The following is a 27,280-nucleotide window of genomic DNA, read 5'->3' on the forward strand; positions in this document are numbered from 1 at the left end:
AACTTGCACAAAATGCAACCCCTCCAGCAACGCCGACAGAAGGGTTGGGTGATGCGGGAGGAACCGCGATGCCCACGCTCCTTATAAATAAATACATCTCTAGCTCCAAGACATTTAGGTGTTCAGGATGCGTTAAGGGCAAGGCAGCCATTTTCTGCATATCTCACCACTCCCGCGCCGAGCAGCTGGCAAGATTATGCAGAAAATCTGACTGCAGCAGATGGCCTCGTGGTGGCAGCCAGACCCATAATCCTGTCTGACGAGGTCTAGGTCTCGCATCGCGCAAACGGAGAGGATTCTCAAGAAGGAAGGCAGAGCTGGAAGCGCTCCCTCCAGTTCTCCTCAAATAAAATTAGAGCTGAAAGCTTGGCACGTGGGCACGGGGCCGCAGAGGGGAAATGGAGGTCAAATCCTGGGGGATGCTATTGCAGCGACGTCTCTCTGCCAACCCGCTCTTGGTTTCCATGAATCTCCCACTACGAATTTATCACGACTTAAAAAGTACAAAAATACAATTGCATCTCTGAAGGGTATTTTATACCTACCAAGATCATCCAAGCACTCAGGACCAGACAGCTCTTTAGCTTTCAGAAAACTAATGCATGAGGCAGAAATGAGATTGAAAAAATTTTGCCAATATATCTATGCGAATTCCGAGTCACCCTGCATTTCCAGTACAATTACCAAGATGCATGTATCCATCAGGCCAGCTCTGGTACGAATGCTGACAGCACAGTGTTAGGGTATTAGCAACGTGTGCAAGATCCAATACTAGCACAAATTTAGTAGTTTAATAATCTGGAGGAGCTATCTTCCTGGAATTTTAATCTCATACCAAGTAAGAAACAAGGCTCTTAGCTATTAATCTACTCACATATTTAGGGCAATCCACCTCTACTGATTAAAAAAATGAGACAACAAATGCACGTTAAGTCTTTCCCTTTTCTTCCCAAGAAGCAGGTTGTACAGCCAGGCTGTTTGCTGGGCAAGCCTGAGTTCCCATTAAAAAAAAAAAAAACAAACCTGCACAAGTGCCCCAATTCAGCACAGCACTAACTCATGTTCTTATTTCTATTTGAGCTGGCCTAGATGCGACCAACCCTACGCTATTTGCAAAACTCAAGGGAATGTGTAGCCCAAACTCTGCCCTTCTGCTGATTATCTGATGGAACACCTGATACATTGCCAGCTGATGATAAGGACATGGTTAATGCCATCCTAGATTGCTGGGATGCCCCTAAGTTGTATCACAGCAGGGATTGAATCATGGAATTGTTTGAGTTGAAAGGGACCTTTAAAGGTCATCTAGTCCAGCTTCCCTGCAAAGAGTAGGAATATCTACAGCTCGACCAGATTGCTCAGAGCCCTGCTCAGCCTGACCCATACCTGCAGCTCAGTGCTGCCTAACAAGAGGCAGGTCTGAGCTGGACCCCAAAACATACACAGTGCACATCACTGGTGCCTGAGCAAAACCCTCTCCCAAAAATAGAGGAGTCAAACATCACCTCCATTTGCCCTGAAGGGTTTTGTTAACATGGGGCTTGCAAAACTGAAACCCTCTCCGTCTTCTGAACAACTTGGCTCCACTGGCAGTGAGTGGTACGGCGATGGTGCTGCCTTCTACCTTGCACAGAAAGCCTGAGAGATGCTAGAGAAGGTTATAGCTTTTGCTTTAATGGCTGGGTTTGGTTTGGCTGCTCCTCGTGCTGAGCATAAGACACAAACCAGTCTCTGCTTTATCTTGAAGCACAGTTTCCCCCGACCCCTTAAGAGCAAAAAAAAAATAATAAATCAGTGTTTCCCCATAGAGTTTAACACAGGGGGAGGAGTCCGGCAATCAGCAGCAACAGTGGCTGTGCATTTCTCACCTCTTTGGAGAGGATTTGACCAGCAATGCATCCCCAAGGAGGGGGGGTCCCAGCATCCTCTGGACCAGGGATGCTCCATGCGGCCACGACACCAGCACAGCCCATAGAAGCAATCAGAGCTCCTGAGGATCAATAGGCAACCAGCCCCAGAGCTCACGGGACACAGCCTAGCCTCAGTACATGGCCTCGTTGTCTCCCACAGCAGTGAAAGGGATGCTGTAAGTGCTGTTCTTGCTCCGCTTGCTCTTCTTGTTCCAGACAAGCAGTGTGCTGGCACTTTTGCTGTTCATCAGGCTCTTCCGGCTGTTCTCCTTGTTGCTTTTCAGCAGCCCGCTGCCAGAGGACATTGCTGCTGCTTTCTTCTCCGCCTGTTTGGGGAGCAGAGATGAGTAAAGGCAGGGCAGCACTGAGCTGGGGGTATAAACACAATGCTTGGGTCTCAGCCCTGCCCCAGGGCACTGGGAAACCTCTGTGTGCTGCAGAGCAGCTTGGTTTTCTTGAGGTTAAGAGCAAAACGGAGAAGTTTTCCATCTTTGCAAGCTGCTACCTGCTTTGTATTTGCCAAGCTGGCTGCAAACCAGTGTGCTGCACACTGGAGACAAAGCCGAGCCTTAAGCAGATCATAGCCCATTTCACTCCCCAAAGCTTCAGCTTCCCATCTGAGGCTCAGAATGTGACTTACAGCTTTTGGCCCCTCCGAGCCCTGCAGGGTTATCACTCCAATCTCCACGCCCTCTTCCCCAGTGCTCTTCAGCAGCTGGACCACCTCGGCATGCTTGGACCACCTGCAATCCTTGCCATTCACCAAGATGATGTAGTCACCCTCCTTCAATCCAGCTTCCTGCAGGTGAAAAGAAAAGAATCACCCATTTTTGATCAAAGATAATGCAGCATGAGGCCTGATTGCTTTCCTCCCCATCCAGCAGATCCCAATTTTGCAGAAACACAGGGCGTGGGAAGGGTAGGGTATGGCCTGCAGTATGAAATACTTAAAGCCATCATACTAATGATTTTTTACAGCTGCTTTGCAGCTCACAAACGTGGTGATGGCTACACTCAGTATCCACCATGCAGTGAACTCTCAAGCTCTCCGATAAGAGCATATCCAGCTTCAACTGAGGTTAAATGCTGTAGGTCTACAAAACAGAAAAAAAAAATAATGCCTGCAAGCTTTGACCCTTGGGAAAACAGAGCAAGCTTAGCAAGGCCCTATGCACTCATTCCATGTGTCAGGAATCAATAAAGCACTAGAAGTGCTTAAAGCAAAGCATGTGCCGGGCTGCAGCTGTGGAACATTACAGACAGGAGTAACCCAGAGCAAGGACATGCTAACCTAGATACAATAGAGGTTTAGTAACTTATCCACATGGGAACACCCACATTTTGGTGTCTATCTGGAGTGCAATCCCACCCCAGATCAGTGCAACGAGTGTTGGTAGCACAGGGTACACACTGTGTTTTGAATCTGCTTTAAAAAGCTTTCCATCTCCCTCAAAGGGATGCAATCCTGCTGCTAAGGAGCCTATTATTAAGGAGATTCTAGGATCTGGGTGGCACAGAGGATGCAGCACAGTTATGGGGGGGGAGGTCCACCCAATCATCCCACCAGGATGCTTCAAGAAAGGTTCTGCCAGAAAACATCCTGATCCGCTGCAAAGCTCACACGGTGAGTCTGCACAGCATTGATTTGTGTTTGACATCACGTTCCATCCCACGTCACATCCATCAGTGGGGGGATCCCCCCACCTCAAGCACCCCCTGTGATGACAGCAGAGCTTGGAGTACTCACAGCAGCACAGCCTCCAGGGATGACACCAGCAATGAGGACTGGGGAATCTCCTCGCAGTGTGAACCCAAAGCCATTCTCTCCTCTCATAAGATGGACTCTCCGCATTGGGTACCACTTGTTTTTGGCCGAGAAAACTGAGAGGGGCCCCTGGGGTAAGGCAGAAATGAGGAAAGCACCTTTCAGTGCAAGAGCAACTCAAAGGGAACATACAACTTTTGACGGAAAAGAGGCAGAACAAGATAGCCTGTCCTTTGCACTTCTTTGATAATGCAGTTATGAGCCTGCCCAGGGCTTTACCATGCCTGCATATCCAAAAAACCAGGACATTTATGGCCAATAAAGCTAGAGGAGCTAAAGTATCTTACAAGTGCCTTTGTGAGCAGCAGTCCAGACTAGTGCATGTTGGAAAGGACCTCCGTCCTCCTTTCCTATTCTCTTATAAGCAGCCTAGGTCACAGTTCTATGATATCCTCCCTGCAAGGCAGGAGAAGGTCTCATCAAGGTCAGGGAGTTGGCATCATTTCAGACACTGAAATCCTCGAAGAAATGAAACAGAAAGCTTCGATGCAAAGCTGGCTCCTTAACTCCCCACTTCTGGAACTAAACGGAGGGATGAGACGGAAGATGTCTTCACCTCAGCATTGCTCTGGGAAACAGAGCCAGACTGGAGTGGTCAACTGTAGGGCACAAGGCATTGGGATGGGTCACACTTTCAGGGTCAGACCACTCCAAAAATCCTTCCTGTTCTCCCAGAAGCAGGATTTACCTGCCTGCCTTCCACTCAGGTTGCCTGAAGGCAGAAGTGCTGGTTATATCCCAATCAACTCATCCTCTCCTCAAGGTGCTACGTAGGCTTCAGATGCCTGGGGGACAGGGACAGTGCAGTCACTGCAGCCTCCAAGGCAGCCCCAAAGCTCAGCCCTTCCCCCCAGGACCCCATTATCCCACCATGGCAGAAACAAAGGACCTGCTAGGATTTTCTTACTGGTCCCTAACTGGTCAACATAATATATCTAAGATAGAGCAGTGTTACCCCTAGGGATAACACTACCCTCAACTTGCTCTGCTCCCCTAAATAGCCCAAGACCCACTCAAAACACCCATGCCTGCTTCCCCATACATTGGAGGAGCTTCACAATAAAATCCAGGGTGGATTTTGGAATCTGGCTCAACCCATTTAGCTCTTGTGGGGAGGGACCCACACTCTCCCACCCTTTCTCCTGCCCAGGTCCTTTCTACAAGGAATTGACTTGTCCTTCTCAGAGAGCAGCTGTGCCAGGAAGAAGGAAAGCAGGAAAACAGAGCATGCAAGGGAGGAGGTGACATTTGCTCCCGTGGGGCCACCCCACCTCAGAGCTATACATACCAGCCTGTGGAAGAGATCTGTCACCTTCACCTGAGAGAAGCTGGGTGATTTGATCTCCGGCTTCTGGTGCGTTTTGGCTAACGGAAGGGGGAGAAAAGCACATTCACCAGGTCAGGAAGGAGCCAAAGTGGCAGCTGCCGCCTCTGCATCCTGCTGCCCACATAGCAAAGGTGCGACCCATAAAAACCCACAGGACACTGAAAACCACTTACGGTGAATATCCGGGGCATCTCCAGTTTCAAAAAAATCCTCCTCGTGGTCAATTTCTGAGTATTTGCTCAGCGAGCGCTTGTGGGCAAAGGAGAGGACCTCCTGGAGGATGTCCATCTTCCGTAGGATCTTGCACAAGCCGTGGATCCTCATGGCTTCCTCGTGCTTCATGATGGCTTTCTTTAGGTGAGCTTTGCCTGCGGAAAGCGGAGAGATGGCAGCCCAAGAGCTCAGCACCGTTCCGAGCCCAGGCTCTGTCGCTCGCTCGGCTGCCCACGGATTAAAGCAGCCTCCGCGGCTGTGTCACCCGACGTGACTCAGGGACGGCCCCGTCACGTTCGCAGCCTGCCAACGGGCTCTAAATGGAGTAGGTCCCAGCCGTCAGCTCAAGCCCCCAATGGAGGGCTGGGAAGGGACCTTGAAGGGTGACCTACTTCATTCCTCTGAGTGAATCTGGAGATGGGCTGGCAGATGTTCCCAAAAAAAATTAGTGATGATGCTGCCGTCACCCGGAGAGGGAGGCTGGCACCACCGCCCCCAAAGTTCCTCCTATTGCTTAACCTAAATCTCTGCATATTAACTTCTCTCCGTTGCCTCGTGTCCCTAGTGGGTACAGAGGACAATTGAGCCCTGTCCTCCTGGTGACAGCACTTTAGCTTTGGGGAGATCTGCTGCAGATGCCTCTTTTCTAGGCTAAGCACAGCCTTCGCCATGCCCCAAAGATCCCTTTTGGTGCCTTTTCTCACTTTCTGCTTCTCAGTTGATCATGAAAGTATTTTCAACTTTGTGAAAACAAATTGTGAAGAGAGCAGCCAAATAAATCCCAACGACCTGCAAATAAATGCCCTATGAATATCCTGCAAACAACTCCTTTGCAAGAGACTGTGACAACGGTACACATATCCAATGTAAGCTAAAAAGGACATAGATATACACATAGAGAGAGGGATGTATCATAGATACATGTGCGCCTGCAGCATTTCCACCTTTAGGACACACGGTGGCAACATAAGCCAGGGAGACGATGGAGTTCACTCAGAGTGAGGAATCAAGGAAGGATTTTGAGACTGGATGAAAAAAAAAGGGAGGAATGGACTGTCCAAAATAATCTTATCGAATGCATCAAACATATTCTATGCAAGCACTTACAACCAGCTTCATTCCTGAGCAAGAAAATGCTATATTAAGTAGGTTTTAATGACTTATCACTAACTTCTGCATTTACACTGATGAAATAGATAAAAGCATGGAGGATACAGGTCAGGAATAGAAGTTGTGCAAGCTTTTGGCTCCGGTTTATTGAAACTGGTGGAATAAAACACAATGTTCTAAGACCATGAGACAGCAGAAGGAGAAAAAATATCATTCTAGGGAGATGGTTATAATGCTGTGAGTTTCCTCCCTTCCTACAGACCAAAATTAGAGCTGAAGTTGGTGTCTGCGCATGAATTTTTCACAAGGCAACATCGAATGGAGACTGTTTGGAAAAAGAAGACCAAAAGGCAGCTTGTGGAGGAGGCAAGCAGAAGACGACACCCCAGAAGCAGGGCACTGAGCTTGCTCTCACTCCTGCCTCTTTGCTAAAACATGACTTCAGCTGAATAAGCAACGTTGTGTCTCTTCCCCGAAGCTGAAAATTTGCGTGGGAGGAAAGCTCTCATCTCCCAAACCTTTTGATGCAGCAGCAAAAAAAAAAAAAAAAAAAAGAAGCCACCCCCAGCCTTCACTGCTTCTCCTTGTCAAGCTGCAAGCTTGAGCCAAGCTCCTTTGCAAAAGCTCCAGATCCCCATCCCCATTGGATTTCTCTGAGCTGCATTGCGTGATGTTACCTGTCTCAAATGCCTGGGGTTTTACTGTTATACTTGGCGAAATGTGTCAATACAAGTACCGTGAGTTGTCCTCAACATCTTAATAGGGAACACCATAATGCTTCTCTGCCTTCCCAGGAGAGGTTCTTTTCAGCAAAAGGTGTTTTTGCATAGAGAGGTCCTGCAGAAGTTCATCACTAGAAGCTCAGGGGTGTTGATAGTGGACAACCTTTGAGGTCCCTTCCAACCCGAGCCATTTTATAATTCCATGAATCCCATTCCCACGAGGATTCAGGGTTTCATTCCCCAAACCTGGCAGTTTGCCCCTATGGATGCACTCACCCAGCTTCCTTCTCTCCTCAGAATCCTGCAGTAGAACACGAAGTGATGGTCCCTCAGGCATGGTGATGTGGAACTGGAGAAAAGCCTTTTCATGCTCTGGCAGCTCAGCATCAGATGCCGCTAACAGAAAAAAAAAGAAAAGAAAGAAAAAGGGATGCAGAGAAAAGTCAGGACATTGTTCCAAGCATCACAGCAGGCTTGATTTCTACACCATTATTCTCATCCAGAGCTGTTCCCTGTTTCCTTGGCTTATACAGCAACCTCCTCTTCTGGGCACAAGCAAGTAAGAGAGCCCCATGGACTTGCTGGTCCAAACTGTAGGAGATGCCAAAGCTCTGTCAGCATCCCTGGCATTGGTACTGAGCATCTCCAGGGCTAGCCTGTCCTATTCCTGTACCCACAGAAGTATAAGGAGCTTATTGCCAGCCATCTGGAGGAGTGAAGGATTCACTACTCTTGACCAGAGTTCATACTTGGAGATACAGAGAGTGGGAACATGAGATCTCTGCAGGGTGCTGGTACAAAACAAACCCCCTGACTCAGGGATTTCCTGTGGATTTGTACTCCCTCCGGTGTCTCATGTTATTTGGACAGGCAAAGGGTTTCAGAATTTCAGGGAAGAGTTTGGCTCCATCCCTTGTAACCTCATGCAAACCTGGTTCCATCACATCCTTCTGCCATTTCTGTCCTCATCCCCATGACATCCCACTCTCTTCCATCTCCACCCCAACAGCTGTCCTTGCTCAATCCTGTTTCTGCAATGCACAAGCCCAGCAGCTTGGTAATCTCAAGCCCTGCAATACTTCCAGGCTCACAGCAGAGCTGTGAATGCTGCTTTTGGCCAAAAAGATGAATCTACTCTAGAAGACGACCTTCAGGAGCCCTCCAGTTCTGTCCTTAGCACATAGCGGCTCAACACCACAGGTTCCTGTGTGCATCATCTGCCCGCCTCCAAACCCTCAGCCTGACACAAAATTGATTGTACGGGACCATGGTGACAGCACAGATGGAAATTATAGGTCACATCCTGCTTCCACATTCCAGCTGGCTCCCCATAGCCACGTCACCTCGCTCTGGTACAGCCACACCACACACAGATACTCAAGGCAGCCATCCATAAGGCTGACAAATAAATTCAAGTAGCCCAGGGATTTCTTGGTTTGAGGGAGTTTATTGCTGGGTTTTTTTTTCAGGAAGTCCTTTGCTGGTCCAACATATAGTTAAGTGGGTCTGAAAGCTGCTTGGCTGGAAACACACACCCAGAACCAAGGGGGACAGCAAGTGACAACTGTATAGATTTTTTTTTTGCTGGCCATCTTGGAAGGACTTTCTTTGCAAGCACCGTGCAAGTCATGAACAGAAATATGGGGTACATTTGCATTGTGTACAAATTAGTGAATCCATCAATGTGATCAGCAGCTCAGAGCATCCCAAAAAATCTAGGCATGGGATCCTACGCAAGATTCCTTTCAATTCTTTCTCACAGTGCCCCCCCAACACCAGGCTGCTACACAGAATCAGAGAATTACTTAGGTTGGAAAACACCCCTAAGATCAAGACATGAAGACAGCACTCAGCTAAGCAGCTGTTTCTGTGCCACAGCACTCACCTGGGCAGTCACAGAGAGCAATGGCAGCAAAGTAGTGGGACAAGGCTTTGAAATGCTCTGACTTGACATGGACCATGGTGGTCCATGAGAAGGGAACATAATCCTTCACGTGAGCCTGGGTCATTGTCTGGTGCACCAGTGAGTAGACATCTTCCACCTGTGGGTGTCAATGCACAGATAGGTGATGTATGGGTTGGAATCTAGCATGTTCATTGGGTGGAAGTGACAGCATGTTGTCATTCCTCTTAGGGACTGCGGGGATCTTTCTGGGGTGCTCTTACCCTGGCTGCCTCCTGAGCGAGCTGCAGCCACGTGAGGAAGTCCTTCTGGGCATGCAGTAAAGTCACCTTCTCAAAAACACACTCCTGGACTTGGGCGACCATCAGCCTCACCAGCATGTTGAGGGAAGCAGTGCTCATGTCCAGGCTGGGAGCATTGGAGAAGTTTTCCTTCAAGTAGTTAAAGGCACCTATACAAGGGAGAAGATGGTGAGAGCTGCTAGGCTTACAGGTGAGGAGGGTTTGGAACAAGGTTTTTCCATGCCTGAGTACAGGTTCCAAGAAAGGTTGTGGAGTTTCCTCTTTGGAGATGTTCAGAAGTTACCTGGATATCGTCCTAGGCAATCTACTCTAGGTGGTCTTGCTCAACTCAAAAGGGTTGGACCAGATAGACCAAGAGGCCCCCTCCAACCTCAACCATTTTGGGATTTTGTGAGGATACAGGAGAAAATCAGCCACCAAGAACAGCCCAGGATGCTCACCCAGATGGGCTGTGCATTTCAAATATCTTACCATAACACGCAATGCTACTGCAGCAAATAATCTCTAGGGGTGCTACCTTGCTTCTTAACCCATTCTTGTCCCTGCAGCTTTTTTCTCAGAGCTTTGGATGACATCAATCCCTTAGAGACTCTTCCAACTCGCTTTGCACAACTGATTCCCCTCCTTCACATCATCCCTGCCATAAGGGATTATTAGCCCTGCTCTGACCACTACCCAGAGGTAAGGAAGGAGACAGAAGGAAAACGTACATACCAGCTGCCTTCTGAAAGGCATCAATAGCCTGGTTGAGCCCTGGCAGGGAGGCACGGTCCTGCCGTGCCCCTATCTGGGTGTGCAAGGCTCCGATGTTGAAGAGGACACTGCCTTTCTCAAAGGCCAGTGCCCGCTGGTGGGATGGAACCCCAGTCAGTGAGTCGTACCTGGAAAAGGGAAGAGCCAGAAGGGATGAGAATATCAAGGCCATCAGCCATTGCTCCCACCTAATCACAGGATTTTGAGTTGGTAGGAACCTTTAAGGTTCAGCTAGTCCAAGATGACGAAGAACGGACCTTCAGAACTTTCTGCATTTTGTACAGACTCTCTTCCCACCACCATGTATCCTCAGAGCCTCAATTCCCCCTATACCCTTCAATAGATCCATTGAAGGCAACATCCTCAAACCAAAAGCAAGAATGAAACCCAGCTTTTGACTCTGTGATGGAGCTCAGAGGAAGGATGAACCCCAAAGAAAACCCAGCACAGTGAAGGAAGCCCAGCTCCACTTCCCTCCCCACTCCCCATTAGTAATGATGCATGGATGGAAAAAGCTGCACCAACCAGTGGAAGAAGACACCCAGGCTTTTGCTGGGAGGGAAGAAGCGGCTGTCGAGAAAGTAGAGTTGGTTATAATACTCCATGAGGAGCTCCAGTCCAGCCTCATTCCGGCTGGGGGTACGCATCGCCTGCAGGGATGGAAGAGAGGGAAGAAAAACATTGGGAGAAAGAGAGAGGAGAATGGGAGGGAAAGATGAGATTTATGGAGCTGCACATGCTGGTCAACCCTATGGGCTACAGCCTAGGTGGGAGAAATCCCATCCAAAAGGCTTTGTGGGCAAGACTGCAGGGGATGAGGGGAATGGTACGGAGCTGAGCTCCTCTGGACCACCCTAACACATGCAGGCAAGGGACAGGGTTGTATTAATGCTGAAAAAGAAGCTTTATTTCTGTGGCTTCTCTGCTTTTCAGAAGGTTGAAAGGAGGCAAACCCTCATGCAACTGATGGTTTGGCTGGGGAGACACGTTGGGGCACCCAGATCAGAGGCAGCAGCCTGGGAGCAATGGAATGCTGGTGGCAACACTCATCTAAACCAAGCTGGGATTTGACTTTTTTATTTATTTATTTATTTATTTATTTAAAGAGAGAAACTCATGCAAAATCTGATGGAATTAATGCTAGGGAAGAAATAAGACTTTCTTCTCAAAACAGATAAATCCTTGGGCTTTTGACTCGAGACAGGAGGAGTGCCAGAGCTCTCCTAGTTTCAGTCACGAGTCTTTTCCCAGCTTGTGGCTTTTCAGGGCACCACTCCCACAGCCCAAAGAACAGGATCAGGACCTTCATAAAGCCTGAGAAAGCCTTTTCTTTCCGCTCTTAAGATCAAAGCTTCATGGCAAGGCAAAACTGAGGTTACTTATGAGAGCTGCTTTGTAGGAGAGAATACCTTCACAGGATTGCTCTACACTTCCTCTTCTCCAAGCACTACGCTGCGTGTTAGCTGGAGAGAGAGCAGTCATTTAGCCTTGCCAGGGGTGAACTATTCATAAAACAACAATAATGGACGGCATGGTATTTTTATTGCTGTTCATTCTAGGTTATCAGGTCATTAAAGGACTCCATTAGAGTCAGAAAACATCTGTCTCCATAGAGACAGAAAACAATTACCAAAAGGTCTGTAATATTTTTGTAATCTCTGAACTGAAGCCAGGGATGCAGCACCCTGAGACACGAGGACAAGGGTGCAGTTTACAGTGAGCACTGAGGTACCCAGAGCAAAATACAGCACCTCCAAATGGGTATTTCTTGACAAATCAAAGTAAGGCTTCGCATCTCAAGGGACACCGACCTGCCGCAGCTCCATGAACTCTTTGATTTCTTTTTCAAACATGACACCCTCCTCTCCATAGTGCTCACTGATGAAATCCTGGATGGTGAAAGAAAAGAAAAGTCTGAATAAACATTGCAAATAAGTATTCAAGATTTAAAGGGTGATTTGTCAGCTCTCCCTGCAAGAAAACTTACAGTATGGAAAGTAATCTCCCCATTCAGCTATTCTTCTCCACTTCAACAGAAAATACATTCCCTTCCCCATTGCTTCAGACCCCCATTTCCTTTTTCCCCCCGTTTTCTCCACCTAAATATATGTTATAATTGTTTCAAAACTGATGTGCCATCTTCTCTACAGCTCCCAACCATGACCAAGTGAAGAAACATCCCCAAAGTGCAAGTCTGCACTCCTCCATCCATCTTCATTGCATCTCAGGTGCAAACTCTCTTCACTCACCTTCAGTGGCACCAGCAAATCCAGCTCCTTGGTCTCTTTCAGGCCCAAAGGAATCATGGGGACACTGATGGAATCACTGGAAGAAGACAACAAACCCTTTGATGGATGTTTTTTTTTTTAAGAGTACAACTAGAAGAGAACTCAATTTTGCCCAGCAGAGGGACACGCTTTGCAGAGATTATGCACAGAAAACATGCTGATAACCTCAAATCTGCCATATTACTTAAATTTCTGCTTTTATCTCTGACAGATACAACAGCAACCACATCAGGCTGCAGTGATGAAGCTGCTTTAATTAACAACTCTTGAGAAATGGGAGTGATGTGTGCACAGGTCATGGATTCATGAGCTCCTACGTGCTAATCTGGGCTTTGTCGTTGATAAGGATTTGCTGATAAGGACCAGCTCAGGAGTGCAGCTCCACCTGATATTGAAATTTGCTGCCTCTATTAAAAGCAGCTGGCTATAAATAGCACTTATCACACTGCCAGGTCAATACTGTAAAATGCTGAAGATTAGGATGACATTGGTAACACCCAGCTGGGAGTGGTTTGTTTTCCAACACTAAAGCAGAGCATTTGCACAGAACTGAGGAAGGATCATCTTTTGTAGGATTTTATTGCAATTTTGATATTTTCTTTTTTTGCTGACAAGAAGTGATGGTCTCCAAAGGCCTTGAGCACGCATAAAATTACCATCTTGTTGCTCTGCAAAAACCTTTCAAATTGGTCCCATCCTCTGTCTCCTGTACACAGATATCAGGTGAGAACCCTTGATGGGTTCCCAACTTGCACTGAGCTCCCCAAAACGCAAGAAGGGAGTCAGGTCAGGCAGGATCAGGCCCTCAACAGACCAGATTTGCACAACAGCAAGGTCTCATTATCTTCAGAAACTGCATGTTAGCAGAAACATGGATTAGCACATCACAGGCCTAGGAGGGTTAAACTGGGGAGCAGGGGTTGCACCCACACTTTGGTCTATTCATACTCACTGAATAAACAGCTTCAAGAGCTATAATTAGAGCAGAAAAGCCATTATTGCTCATTCTCATACATGCTCATTTCTATTTGAATCCAATGCCCAGAGCAAACAAAGGGGCTTTTGTCTGGCTTGGGCACGGTTTGGGGGTTGCTGCTGCTGTTGTTTCCTTTTTGAACCAAAACAAACAAACACTTGGGCAGAGCTCAGGGAGGATGCTTGCAATCCTGGCAGTCCAAACTGCAACTTTCCATCACCAGCCCACTGCTGGGGAAGAGAGCAAACATCTAGGGTCACGCAGGGATCAAAGGCCACAGGTAGGATCTCCTTAAGCCTCCTCTTCTCTCTGCAACCCTAATGCATCATTCACACATCTAGATTGTCCTTGCTCTGCATTTAGCAGAAGTGCAGCAAACACGATGGAGTCAGTGATGCTGTCTGCAGCTCTTTCTGTCCACAGAAGCAGAACAATCCTCCAAAAGGAGGACCAGACAACGAGCAAAGCACATGGATGTATGGACACCATCCAGCTGTTTTGAACAGGGGAGGAACACCCATAGCTCCACATTGCTGCAGCATCTCTGGCCTTTTTGGCTTTCATGATTGCTGCTTTTCTCACCTCACTGAAATGGCTCCAATGAATCAAGCATGAAGTGACTGAGTGAGGATTTCAAAGCAACAGAAACTCTCAATTAGCAAAAGGTCTAACCTCAGAAAGGTGGGAACAAACCTAATACCCTTGTTGGGAAAAGAAACCACCCCAGGATCAACTAGAACGGCTTACAGTTTTAACTACTTCTGTTAAATATCCCACTGGAAATCATCATGCTCTGGAAGGATGCTCAGGACAAGGAGATTAGGTAAGGGAAGATTCATGGTTGTTTCTGCTCTACTCCTCCTGCTTTGGGATATTAGAATCTAAAGGACACAACCACCCACACAGAAACACCTCCAAAAGGATCTGTTAAGAAAGGTGCTGAGTTTGGTCTCCTTGCAGTCTTGCAGATGAAGCACAGATGGATGCTCATTGGCCTGAAAAACTCGTTCTGGCCAATCTGTCCCATGCCCCAGTCTTCTATTCTCTGGCTACCCCTCAAGCAAAACCCCCTACCTGTCATTCTGGTAGACATCCATGCAGCTGTTTAGCTCCTCCAGCTCCTCCTTTAGCAGCTGCAGGTTGGAGTTCACGTAACTCAGCTCCAATGCAACTGTCTCCTTGACCTTGTGGTTACTGGTGGCTCTGAAAGACAGCACTGCATAGATCAAATCTCCCTGTAAAAGCCTGGCTGAGTCAAAGAACAGCAACTAAGTCAGCTGTTGGTGTGATACCATTACATCTTCCCTGCCACGTACATCCATCCAAACCTTCCTGGCTAACTATTTCCATCCAATTCTTCACAGAGCAGAGAAGAATTTTAGTTCTTTGCATTTTGTTGGGGATGTTGACTTTGTTTCTCCCTCAGAGCAACCCATATGACTTGCACTCTCAAGCAGTATCCCTCATGAGCTCCATCCATGCTCCTACCTCCAGCACATCCTTGGATTTGGTTATAAGCACTCAGGTGTTTGCCCACACCAAACAAAAGCTGTGCTTCATGCTTAGACCTCCACTTAAAGCAGAAAAACCTCTTTGTGTGTGCGAATAACCATTCTGCAAGGGCCAGGCTTGCCATTAGCAGCACCCTCCCCACCCTTCCCCCTCATGCATGTCAAGAGATGTAAACACAGAGGATTGATTTCAGCTGCAGCAAGCTGCCTGCTCTCAGCAAAGCAAACTCCCAGGCTGATTATACCCTCTTTATCTGCTCCAAACTAAAGCAGGGAGAGATAACCCAGCAGCCAGGCAAAGCCAATGGTGAGCAATTGTTGGCTGAAAGGGACTCTGGCTGCTTGCCTTAAATCACACCAAGCCCCACTGGGATGCAGTAAAAATGCCACGTGCATGAGCTCTGCTTGGCCAGGGCAACACTTCCCCCCAATTTTTGCAGAGCGCATTGCCTTTGTTTATTACTGACATCATCCTCCAGGGCCCTTGCTCTGACTTAAGGAGCTATGCTGCTTTTCTTTCAAGATGATGGCTCCTTAGTCACCTCCTCTGCACCTCCAGACAGTTTTGCTTGCTACCAGGTTTAGAACAAACATTTTTAACCCTGGGGCCCTCCATTTTGCACCCTACAAGCGCTTTTTGCAGCACAGCACCTCTCAGAGAGGTGATCTGAGGAGCAAACAATTGTTTACCAGTAGCACAATGAGCAAATCTCTGCTGGTAAAGACTTTGGTATCTTCAGGCGTACACACTGATCTATATAACAGCACACAAAGTGGAATTATCAGCTGTTTGCTTAGCTAATGTTGAACAAAGATTTCTGAGCTATTTAAAAAAAAAAAAAATGGTTTATTGGCAACACCTTTATCTTCTCTGCACCCCAGTATTTGAACAAGGAAAGAGTTTCCACTGTTGATTTATTTATCCAGAAAAAAAAAACCACAACCCCATAATGCTGAGCAAACACCACATGCATTTTTGCCAATGTGCAGCAATGGCATAACAGCTTCTCCAGGAAAGGGGACTGATATGCTGAACTGAACTGAGCTTAGGAAACTGCATTGAGATTTATGGTGCTTTTTTTTTTTAAACCAAGAACAGAAAGAAACTGCGAACTTCACTCTGGGCTGAGCACAGCACTGTTTCTTCTTTGCATCTTGCTAGTTTTGTTAGGTCAGTGCAAGTCAAGTCTAAAGGGTTGTTGCTCAAAACCTGTTATGATCTTCCCCTCTCAGGCTTTAATCTAAGGCACAACCTTCACTTTCTTCCCCTCCATGTTTACAAACTCCAAAAGCCCCATCCCTCCTCCAAACTGCTTATCAGCTGCAAACTAGACTGGAGGGAAGGTGGGAGGAAGGAAACATCGCTGCTACCAAAGCACATCCAAACAGCTGATCCAGGCAAAAAAGGGCCCCAACAGTGCATTTCGCCTCTTCCCTGCAGAAAAACAATCCCTCCCTTCCCTGGACAAGTAATTAATACGCCTTTTGCATCATATTTTTGCTCACTCCCTGGTGAGGGAGGAGACAAAACAGCTCTGATGCATGCACTTCACACCAAAACCACAGCTGGGCACATTTTCTGCTGAGGCTGCACGATTCCAGGGAATTTCTTTTTTTCTTAATAACAAAAGGTGAGGCACATGGAGATCTCATGGACTTTTTAATTAGATGAGTTACGGTCCTTCAGGGCCTCATACCTCACTGTCCCCAGGATCCCATCTTTCAGGGGATCCCTGCTGTTCTCAGCCCCCTGCCAAACTCCATTTCTTGCTGTGGTAGAACATTGATAGCTCCTTTCTTTCAGCTGCACATATCATTGACATCAAATCACCCTGATCCAACAGGAAAAAAATGTTCATTTTATTGGAGAGGGTGGGAGGAACAACACTAAAAATCACAAGATAACCATGAAAAAAAAGCAGTCTCCATAAAAGAGAATATCTTAACAAGCCTACACACCTGCTCAGATTTATTACAGGAACTGATACATACACTAAAGCTATAAAGAAGGTCACCTACAGGTTAAAAAGACAGTAGATGCTTTATTTTTAAAAAACATCACGTTATTGCATCATGACTTCATCATGACCCGTCTTTAGGAATGGCAATAATGTGCTGAACCAGCTGTGACCTGAATGCCATGCAGAAGCAGCAGTTTTTGCACCATCCCATAAAGGCACCCGCGAAGCAGGATGGAGAGCTGCTGGGCTGTGGCTGCATCCAAAGGAATGCTCGAGTTTTCCAACAGATTTTCCTTGGGTGGAATTACTGGGACAGCTTTTTTCTTTTCTTTTAAATAAAGCTGGATTTGACCCATTTACTGGGGGCTATCATGCAGGATGTCTGCACTCAGAGCTCAATCCCAGTTCAACATTTGTTCCCATAATTGCATCCATTCCCAGCCTGCTTTCTAACAGGCTTGCAGGGCATTAAAACAACCACATTTCATTAACCCCCGCTGCATCAGCATTGCACTGAACACGGGGCAGGCATTTCCAGGAGTGCTGCAAAGCCCAAGCAAGGTAGAGCCATGGGAGCCCTAAGCAAGCATTACTAGGGCAAAAAACAGCTGTTCAGTGACTGATACACACTTGCAGACAAGCTCATAGTGGTTTAAACGAAAAGCCTTGTGTAAGCAGGAGATAAAACTGCCTCTTAGGGGAGGGGAAAGGATTGAAAAACGTGAAGAAAAAGCAACTGATAATCCAAAGCCATTCCTTTTCTGCAAGCAGCTTGCAGGTGCTTCCTGGACAGTTTTATACCCCCTTCTCTATACAATGAAATTTCATTTCCACTCCCCAGCCAAATCCCTGGACCGGATGGATGCTTTGGAGGCCAGGACCCACCTGAAAAGGTTTTCTGCCCCAGCACGCATCCTCATCTCCTTGTTGATCTGCTGGTTGATCCGTGCCCGCCGGTGCTGCAGCTTGCTGCGTTGGGTCTGGGCAAAGGGATCACAGCCCTGCTGAGAGAAAGGGAGATGATCTCACCATGGCATCTTGGCAACTGACCCCATCCTGCTCCATCCCCTGCTGCTCTCATGCGTGGTCTTGCATCACCCCATCGCTGCTACGTACACAGAGGCTTTGAACTTGCTCAGGGCTGATGATCTCCAACAGCCAAAATTCCATTATTAGAGGATAAAAATCACATCAGTGATGCCAGGGGCTGCAGGCTTGCAAGACATTTGCTTGATCTGCAGCAGGGAAAGTTCAGATTTGGTGCATGCACGCTGGTAAGCCTGGGAATGGACTAGCATTGCAGGAGGCAGCAGTGCCACTCAGAAAAGGTTATTAGATAACACCTGTTGCTTACAGTAAATTTGTTTCCTGAGCTATTCAGAAAAGGTTTCTTAAGTACTGCAGTGAAGGGATACAGGAATTAAGCATCTCCTTACTAAGGACTTGCCATCTGGACATAATATAAGTGAAAAGAGTCATCCTGGGGTGTGCAGACAAGCTCACATAGCATCACATCTGTTCCTGAGCTCAAGGGCTACATCTGTAAGTGCTACCATCTCCTGCTGGCTACAGGGGATCAAGAGGAAGCAAGTCAAAAGTTCATGGGACGGAGATGCAAGTTGCACAAAGCAATAAATTCACTCCATCCCTGCCTCCTACACGAGCTTCAGCTCAGACTTCCTGCAGATGGGGAGCACATTTAATTGCTGGCTTCAGGAAACAGCAGATGGCAACATCCCTGCATCCCACAGGGACAGGAGGTTACTACACGACGCTCCAGGCAGAAGGGAGGCCACAAAGAGCATCTCTGCATCCATGTCCACAAAAACTCTGTTCGAGCAGAGATTATTTTTGTCATGGAAGAAAGATGCCTGGGTAAAAATACTCTCTGGTAAAACCATTTAAGAGTGGGAATTTTGCCACTCAAGAGGGTCGACTGAGCTCCAACAGTGCCTGCTTTCACCCTGCCCAAAACACAGTTTTGGATCATTTTTCCCATCTCTTGGTGGGCCTCTTCAGATGTCAGCCCATCCTTCAGCACTATTTAATCCAAAAAACACGGACAGTGCTTGGTTACATCCCCAGAGATCCCTCTAGATCCCAGTGTTACTCTGGGAGGACTTCTTTCCAAATTCTTTGTTCAAGTTATTTTTCTGGGGCGCCAAAAAAAGGGAGGAAAAAGGAGGAAAAAGTGATTCAAACCAGTTTTGAATCAGAAGTAGGGAATGAAAAGCTTGCATTTTAATGGATTTCAGGTTTCTGGGAATTCATGTCTCATATGAGATGTCCAACAACAGGTGCTCAGTTTGAAAAAGCTCTGGGACTAACACTGACTTTTTCATTGAAGTAATATGATTTCAGCTCCTAATTAGTACGGGACCCTGAAGAATCAGAGTCACTCCATCTGGACTGTAAGTCTGCAGGATTAGTGCTTTACAGTAATCCACAAATTCATTAAAATCACTAAAGGGCCAAGCTGAAAGCACAGAGCTGTGATTATTCTGCAACAGCAATTATGTAGGATGTTAAGGAAAACACTCCAACAACTGCACAAATCCCAAGTCAAGACTCTCAAGAGCAAAGACACGAAAGGGTGCTCTGAGAATGCTACCTCTGGATTCACCATGGGCAAACCCAGCCATCTTGCACAGATCATTGCTTCCTAGCTAGCAAAAATCCAGAAACTGGAGGAAGGAAAAAGACAAGGAATCTCTCACCCCCCCCATAAAAAGGCCATAAAACCCCATTCAAAACATGAACAGCCCCAGTAGCAGCTCGCCACACAAGCAGCATCCAGAAATGGTGTAGTCAACACACTGCTGGTGACAAAGCAACAGAGCTAAGCATCCTTTTCCTGCACAAGAGCAGCTTTGATCACCTTTTAGATGCTTTCAACTCCTGGAAAAGTTTAGTTGGAGTTAGTTTTTAAGACATTCTGGGGGGAGAGAAGAATAAAGATTACCCAGATGTCACAAACAGGAAGCCAGAAGAACTGCAGCTGAGAAAGGATGGAAGAGGTAACTAAGGCACAAAATTCAAGACATTACCACATCAAAGCAATGAACGAGACCTTCTCCACGCATGCAAACACAGCAGCACTGATAATCATCCATCACCTTGGCTTTGCAGATGGGAATAGAGGAGGTGCCTTTCAGGAACTCTTGCAAGCTCTGATGTAAACATGCTCTGACAACACCCAAGATGTCTTGGCATTTGGATTTGCTTAGGCTTCACCCCAAAAGAGACACTAAGCTATGCAGCTGCAAGGCTTTTTCTGCCTGAACACTGCATGTCTCCTCAATAGGATTTAGCAAGATAGTTATCAATTCCCATACAAGCTTCTACACCAACAGCAAAAACCTGCTGGGAAGTCAGATATTGGAGCATCTGATGCAACACCAAAGCCTAGTAAGGATGACAAAGCAGGATCTTGAGATTTCTCACTTTTAGAAACTTGATGTGTTCTCCCCATGTCTTGTTTTCAGCCTCCAATGACTCTGCCATTGGTCTTGAAGAACTGTCACTGGCCAACATGGACCAAAGTCATAACTTCAAGGCCACCACGGGGAATATCCATGCCTGGCCTCTACTGTAGATCTATAGAGTCACCGCACCAAGGCCACTGTGCCTAGCATCCAAATAGGAACACTGCTGAAGTTATATTATTTCACAAATATTGCAGTGCAAAGGAAATTCAGCTCTAGGACTAGCCCAGGTCAACTTCCATACAGAAGGAAACACCATCACAAGTTTAAAGAGGTCACAGTTTTTAAAAGGGCATATTTCAATTGCAAACTAGCTTGGGTGGAAAAAGAGAGTCGGGAGCAGAGCATGCCCATCCTCTGACAGTCTGCTTTCAAAGGAACCCAGGATTTTAGCCATGCTCTTCAGACTGCAACCAAGAGCTAAATGCTATAGCACAGAGTTTGTAAAGTAAGCTGTGGTGGACTTAAGCATGCTTTATGTAAGAGAGCACACAGAGAGAAACCCAAGCCCCACTGCTGGTTATAAAAAGGGATTTTCCTCAATTCTTCTTTGTACAAGCTCTTGAGATCAACCCTTTCAAGGTCAGAAGAAAGATGTGGTATTTCAGCCTCTTGAGTGCACCCAAGGACATTGGTACAAGGATACAGCTGGGTACCTAGCAAGTGGCCAGGTTGAACAGGAGACTTCTCAGGTTTCTTTTGTGAAAGCAAGCATGTAGTTCTTCCAACAGAAGGCTATAAACTGCGTAGTAGCCAGGAATGGAACACCATATATGCCCACAGCATGCAGCACACGTTAGGAAAGCCATAAAAATGGATGAAGTGAGGGCCATTAAATTACAGAAGTTGTGTCCGGCTCTGAAGTTCATAGCATCTGACAAAGCAGGATTAGAGACAGCATTATTGCAGCAAGGCCAATTTATGCTCTTGTATGGCACATCTGCCAAATAACATTACCTCCAAGCCTCAACATTCAAAGATGAGAGAAAGTGCTGAACATAAAGATGAGGCCAAGCCAAAAGACATCCCCCTGGAGGGGCATCAAGGCTTGTGTCAACTCAAATCCTATCTTTGTGTTGATATAGAGAGTGATATAATGGTGACTTCTCCCCATTTAAGCGCACCCATATGGAGTGTTAAGTAAGGCAATTACACAGTTAGGCTGCCTTGTCCAAGCAAGTCCTTAGGGAGTGTTTGCTTAGAGATGATCATCAAGTTCATGTTGCTCTTTGTGTCTCCAGTAAACACCAGGACATGAAGTCCGGATGTATCCTGGGTGACAAGGCACACCCAGGGTTTTATTTATGACCTGGGTGCAAAAACAAGGCCATTGCCTTCCAGCCTTCTTCCAGGCAATAACAGACAACACTAATCACTTGTGGGAAGAGGTGGAGACCAGAAAGTCCAAAGAACAAAGGCTTGTACAAAAGGACTAATTTCTGCTCTTCCATTTGTGCTGGAAGAATGGGAGCTTGGAAGTGTCCGGAGGAAAGCAAAGCTTAAGTATCTGAAGTCATCAAAGAACAGCATGACACCTGTCAGAAAGGAAAGCACTCCTGGGATGTGCTGGTACAGTTATAAGCAAGAAAAATGGAAATCTAGATCCAGGCATCTCTTTCAACTTGGAATATTGTATGACTGTACTCCTGGGTGGTCCTGTGGAGCCAGGAGTTGGACTCAATGATCCTTACTTGAGATAGTCTATGATTTTGTGTTGCTTGATAGATTCTAGCATCTGCAGATCTTGTTGTTGGAGGAGAAGTTACATTCCTGTCTGAAGGTGACTTCACAGTTCAGGAGAATGGTAACAAGGCAGGCATGAATCTATCAAAATGAGAAGTGAAAATGGAGCCTACAGCTGTAAGTTTAGTTATAGCCCCAAGAGTACTGCAGCAACTGCTCCTGGTTACCTGGAGAGATTGGCTGGATTATGGGAGGTATTCCACAGCCCACAGAATAACAAAGAAAAGCTGAAAATGTTTAATTCATGCCTAAACCATAGACATTCATAGTACTGCAGTCATGAATTGGATGGTGCTGACCTGGGTTGTACACCCAGCAACCCAACCACACTGGCCCACGGAGGTTCAAGGAGAAAGTAGCAGGGTAGCAAGGCATGAACCAGTCCTTATCAATGCATTTGGGTATGTAAACATATAGAAACCTTTGGTGCCAGGAGTACAACACATAGAGGGTGAGCTGCTGCCTTCAGAGAAGCCATGGCCCCCTTTTTTTTTTTTTTTCCCCCCCATTCCCTCCAGTGGGCAAAGTCATCTGGTTTCATGCAAATTGAATTATCTGCCCCCAGATTTGTAGCCCAAGTCATGCATTGCACATGGGCTGGAGCACATTCCCACTGCCAATGTTACACAACATTGAGTCTTTCAATGGAGAGCAATGCAGTTGATAGGTATATAGCTCAGGACCTTGGATTAACAGCAGGATTAAGCCTACCACAGCATTCAATTTTAAACTAATCCAGAAGATGCTGGATACCAGAATACACAAAGCATAGCCCTGTTGCCTTTAACAAAGTGATTTACAATGTGCAGCTTACTATATTCCTGCTATTTCAACTGCCTTCAGCATCTTTATTACTCCACATTGCTGTACATGTGCCTTACATAACCTAACCTTTGCTTCCCTGGGAATACATAGCTTGTTTTATTTTAAGAGAGAACTTCCCATGGTGATTTCAATCCCTTGACATCCAGAGATCTGCTCTTTGCACCAAAGCTCAAGGTTGGCTGCTCCAAGTATACACACAACACATCAGGAGCACAATTGGAGTCTGGTTCCATAACCCACCCTTATCTCATTGCCTTCTACCCAATCTGCTCCCATAAGAGCCAACCCAGGTGCTACTTCTACATGTACCAAAAACTGTAGAGTCTTAATAAACACACTTTTCAGGGTGAAAAGACAAGCAAGGCTGCCAAATGAGACTGACATCTGATAGCCAAGGGAGGCACACTCCAGATAGAGCCATCATGAGCAAGCCACCCTCTTGTCTAAAGTGGAAGTCCTTTTGGTGGGACCAGGATTTACAGGCAATGCCAAAGCTGTGCTGATGCTGGCCTCTGATTACTGCTATTCCTAAAGGTCTTTGTCCTCCATAGCTGTTTTGGGAGTCCTGGGTATCGAGCTCCTGCAGCGCTGGGCCGGTCAGTGGTTTGCTTGGTGGTGTTGGGTACTGTAAGTTTGCAGTTTCCATGCAAAACAACATGCAAAAGAGCACTAAGGTACAAGGAAAACCCAACTACTTTCACCCAGGAAATGCTCCCAGAAGGATAATCTGAGAGTAATGCAGGCAGAGGTGAGCGACCCCATGCAAAGTTCAGAGACTGAAGACAACCCCAACCTTCTACACTGGGCATGGACGCAGTCTCACCCCACTCCAAGTCTTCTCCAGCAATTGATGACCATAGCTCCAACTCATAAATAAGATAGGCACTTCTTTCCATCCACTCTCTGGTGTAATATTGTCTCCTAACAGTCATGCACAAGGGTTTGTCCCCAGAAGGGACAAGCTTTTTTTTTTTTTTTTTTTTTTTTAAACAACATGCTCAGGTGGTCCAGCAGCAGCAAAGCTTGTCCTAGCAATAGGACAACAGGCTCTCCACACCTTCTTCACAGAACAACTCTGGTGTAAAAGCCCTGCTATTGCAGTGCAGCCAGAGCTGTCACCCAGCATTATTATTCCCCACTGCAACCCATGAGTCGTAGATTAGGTCAGCACAGGATAAGTGGCCAAGTGACCCTGGTTTAGCCATGGGACAGGGGAAAACAAAACCCAGAGAGCTGTTCCAAGCGCTGAAGAAGTCTTTAACAGTCTTTTTTTTGGGAGAATCATCAATATTTTCTCAATTTCCCCATTTCAGATTGGAGTGTGAGCTGCTACAGCAAGGCAACAGGTCAGTCACGGTGAAAGCTACTGCTCCTTTCATGTCTATTTATATAGAAAAGTCCTTATCACAGAACTAATCTCACGGAGCACTCTGGCTGAAAGCTGTTTTTCCTGTGGGAGACATTACCAGCTAAAACCCTCTAAAACCTTTATTGAGAATATGGTTACATCACACAGCCCTTTAACAAATGGGCTGAGGATTAAGGTTTTAAACTTCCCAAAGTGCCCATAGGGAGGAAAAAAAAAAAAAAAAAAAAAAAAAAAAAAAAAGGCAAGGGGGAGGGAAATGGGGCAGTGGGCATTTTAATCTCAACTCAGAGCTTGGATTTTTGGAAAGATGCAGTTGCTGCAGTGCTCTGTATGTGTCATGGGAGCCAGGGCATGGAGCCAGCAGGAAACAGATGCATCAAATCCATGGCCCCACAAAACTAACCCGGGGGGGGGGGGGGGGGGGGGGGAAGCAACACCATAGCATTTGTGCTTGCCCTATGAGAGGATGAACATGTGAGGCTACACCCACAGTCCGAGTGAACGAAAAAAATGCTGGTTATATTGAGAGTGTACTTCAAAATTGATAGCACTAATAGGAAATGCCGTTAGATTGTTTCTTTGGAAGGGAAAATCGTGTCAGGAGAGATGCTGCATGTCCTCTGATAGGTTTTACCCCTTCAAAGCTTGGCAGTTATTAGCTGTGTTATCCTCTCCCAACACTTTAAAACAGAATAAACTGAAAGAAGGAAAACTCACATGGGTAAATGTGAAAGAAGGGGCCCATCTAATCTCCCTTTGCAAATTGGCACCTGCTATCAAGAAACAGCCCTGAGTGAACTCAGCCTGGTTTAAGGTTGCAGCTTTCAGAGCTGCAGTGGCTTGAGTGATTCAGGGTCAGATTAATCCACAGATTGCACTTTCAATCCATGCTTTTTTTTTTTTTTTTCTTATTTATTTTTTGGCTAAAGGGCTGCAGAAAGGCAGAAACACCCTGCAAAAAAAAAAATAAATAAATAAAATAAAAATAAAAAAAAGTTTCCTGGAAAACTATTTTTGCAAAAGGGATGGGATAAGAGTGAAGGTTTTTCCAGCTGCTAACAGAATAGGTGCATGAAACACCCCACTAATAGTCATCTGGAGCAACTTTTATGGCTGTCATGCTCTTTAAAGAGCAATGCCAGGAGGGTGCAAGCTTACCTTGGCACTCAACATAGGGTTGGTGGCACCCAAGGACAGAGCTCATCCTACTGTTACTAATTAATCAAGCGGCTGGGTAATTGCTGAAATAAGGGGACAAATCACACTGGGATAAAGGGGCAAGGCTGACAGCACCTCCAGAAGTAGGGCGGGCTTCTAGAAAAGAGGGAAAATAAATGAAACGGGGAAGAATTGAGTTTAGGAGAAGCATAGCAGGTATTCAGGTGATGACTTGGGCTTAGGGGTGACTTCATCTCCCAGCTCACCCCCCAAAGGGCACCCAGATACAGTAGGGGGGGAACCCCACATCCCCCCTCCCCACCCTAAACAACACCTTAAGACAACACTGAAAGTTCAGACTGAGCTGCCGCCCCTCTCCCTCCAAACTTTAAGCCTAAATAACGCTATCATGAAAGGAAAATAAGGAAAGAGGTGTTAAACCCCATCCCACCCCAGGTCTCACCTTCCGGGCACTGCTGCTTTTCAGGGCTCGCAAAAGGGCAAAGCCCCCAACCCCTTCTCCTCCTTCAACCGTACTCTGCTCGTCCTCTGCAGGAGGCATCATTTCCGAGGGGAGGGTGCAGCCCCAAATCTCCCACCGGGAGCTTCCCCCCAGGGGCCCTTTTCCCCTTGTACCCCTCACCCCCCCCCCCCCCTTCTTTTCTCAACACTGAGGGCAACGCCGGGCGGCGCGGAGCATAAGCAAGGCAGCGAAGCGGGGCGAACGGAGGAAGTAACCAATAGAAAAAGGGAACGGAGCGGATGGGCGGCGCCGCCGTCCAATGGATGGCGGCGAGGAGAACGGAGGGGAGGGGGGAAAGGGGAGCCCGTCGCCCGTAGCAACGGTGGGAATTAGAACGCTGTGACGTCACGCGAGGGGGGCGGGGCCTCGCTGAGCGCTTCGTCCCGCCCCCCTGTGCGCATCTGGGAGCCCCTGGGCACATCTGGATGGGGGAACAGCTGCATCATGCAGGGCTTTCGTCCTACACCAGCAAAAAGTACCATTGAAATAGACAACAACAAGTAAAACTGAAATAGAATGCTTTTTTTTTTTTTTTTAATGTCTAGAATCTATTATTTTTACAGCAAAAATTAAAAACAATTTTAAAAAGAAAGAAAATATTAAAAAAAATTTATGGCAAAAGAACTTAAAAATAAAATAAAATCTTTTTTCTTTTTTTTTTCTTTCTTTTTTTTTTTTTTTAATAATTTTCACAAGCAAATTCTGCCCTGCTTTCACCTCTGTGAGCCGTGTGGTTAACAAATGTCAGCGTTTTGCTTTCTACAGTATACGAGCTGGATGAAAAGCAGCAAAATGTCATGGAAAATACCCAGAGGTTGGAAAATGATAATTCCCAGTTGCACTTAGAATCCTTAAACATGTGGCATCCATCACAGCGATGCGTGTGTCATCCCAAAAGGTCCCTTATACTCCTGGTTTTGTTTCTATAATGAAGTTAATGAGAGTGCACTTGTGTACAATGAGTCCTATGCACGTCAACTCCACTCAGCTGTTTAATGAAGGGAAATGTTAGCCTAGTGTGTATTAGATCATTGCATAACAGCCAAAGTAAACTAAACCCTATCCGCCTTTCCTGTAAGATTTTCCCTTGTCGAGGCTATGAGTGTTTCATGCTGTCTTGAGGAAAGCAATGGGTTATAATGGGGTTTTCTCATTTGGCTTCCCAATCCAAAAAGAGCTTCTGGAACAGAATGACGAAAACAGCATTTAATCTGGAATGGCAGCAATGCCTTTTCTGCTGAGTATCACAGCAGAGTTGAATGCTTTAATCCTCATGCACAAGCCAAGGAGCATGTGGGAAAAGGAATTCCCTGCACTCGTGCACTGTCTCCATTGGGATTTTCTCTTTCTGTTCCATGTTTTGCTGATGAGGAAGT

General features: G+C 46.6%; 1 protein-coding gene across 4 annotated transcripts; it reads right to left on the minus strand.

Annotated features, from left to right (window-relative positions):
* RHPN1 (rhophilin Rho GTPase binding protein 1) lies at positions 1-26,004 on the minus strand. 4 transcript variants are annotated; one of them, XM_048938859.1, is made up of 16 exons: positions 25,845-25,956; positions 25,382-25,537; positions 17,687-17,805; positions 14,404-14,532; positions 12,315-12,390; positions 11,877-11,954; positions 10,591-10,715; positions 10,027-10,193; positions 9,274-9,461; positions 8,993-9,149; positions 7,384-7,503; positions 5,236-5,430; positions 5,024-5,100; positions 3,658-3,804; positions 2,551-2,709; positions 1-2,236 (listed from the first exon to the last, which is right to left on the minus strand). In XM_048938859.1, the coding sequence occupies exons 2-16, from the start codon at positions 25,394-25,396 to the stop codon at positions 2,042-2,044; spliced, it is 1,947 nt and encodes a 648-aa protein (XP_048794816.1). In that variant the 5' UTR covers positions 25,397-25,537; positions 25,845-25,956; the 3' UTR covers positions 1-2,041. The 4 variants fall into 4 exon arrangements, with proteins under 4 accessions (XP_048794816.1, XP_048794815.1, XP_048794814.1 ...); XM_048938858.1 differs by lacking the exon at positions 25,382-25,537 and having other exon boundaries at positions 17,687-17,802; positions 25,845-26,004; XM_048938857.1 differs by lacking the exon at positions 25,382-25,537 and having other exon boundaries at positions 25,845-26,004.
* Positions 26,005-27,280: the final 1,276 nt, after the last annotated feature.

This window comes from Lagopus muta, chromosome 3 (assembly GCF_023343835.1).
Source record: "Lagopus muta isolate bLagMut1 chromosome 3, bLagMut1 primary, whole genome shotgun sequence".
Taxonomy (NCBI): Eukaryota; Metazoa; Chordata; class Aves; order Galliformes; family Phasianidae; genus Lagopus; species Lagopus muta.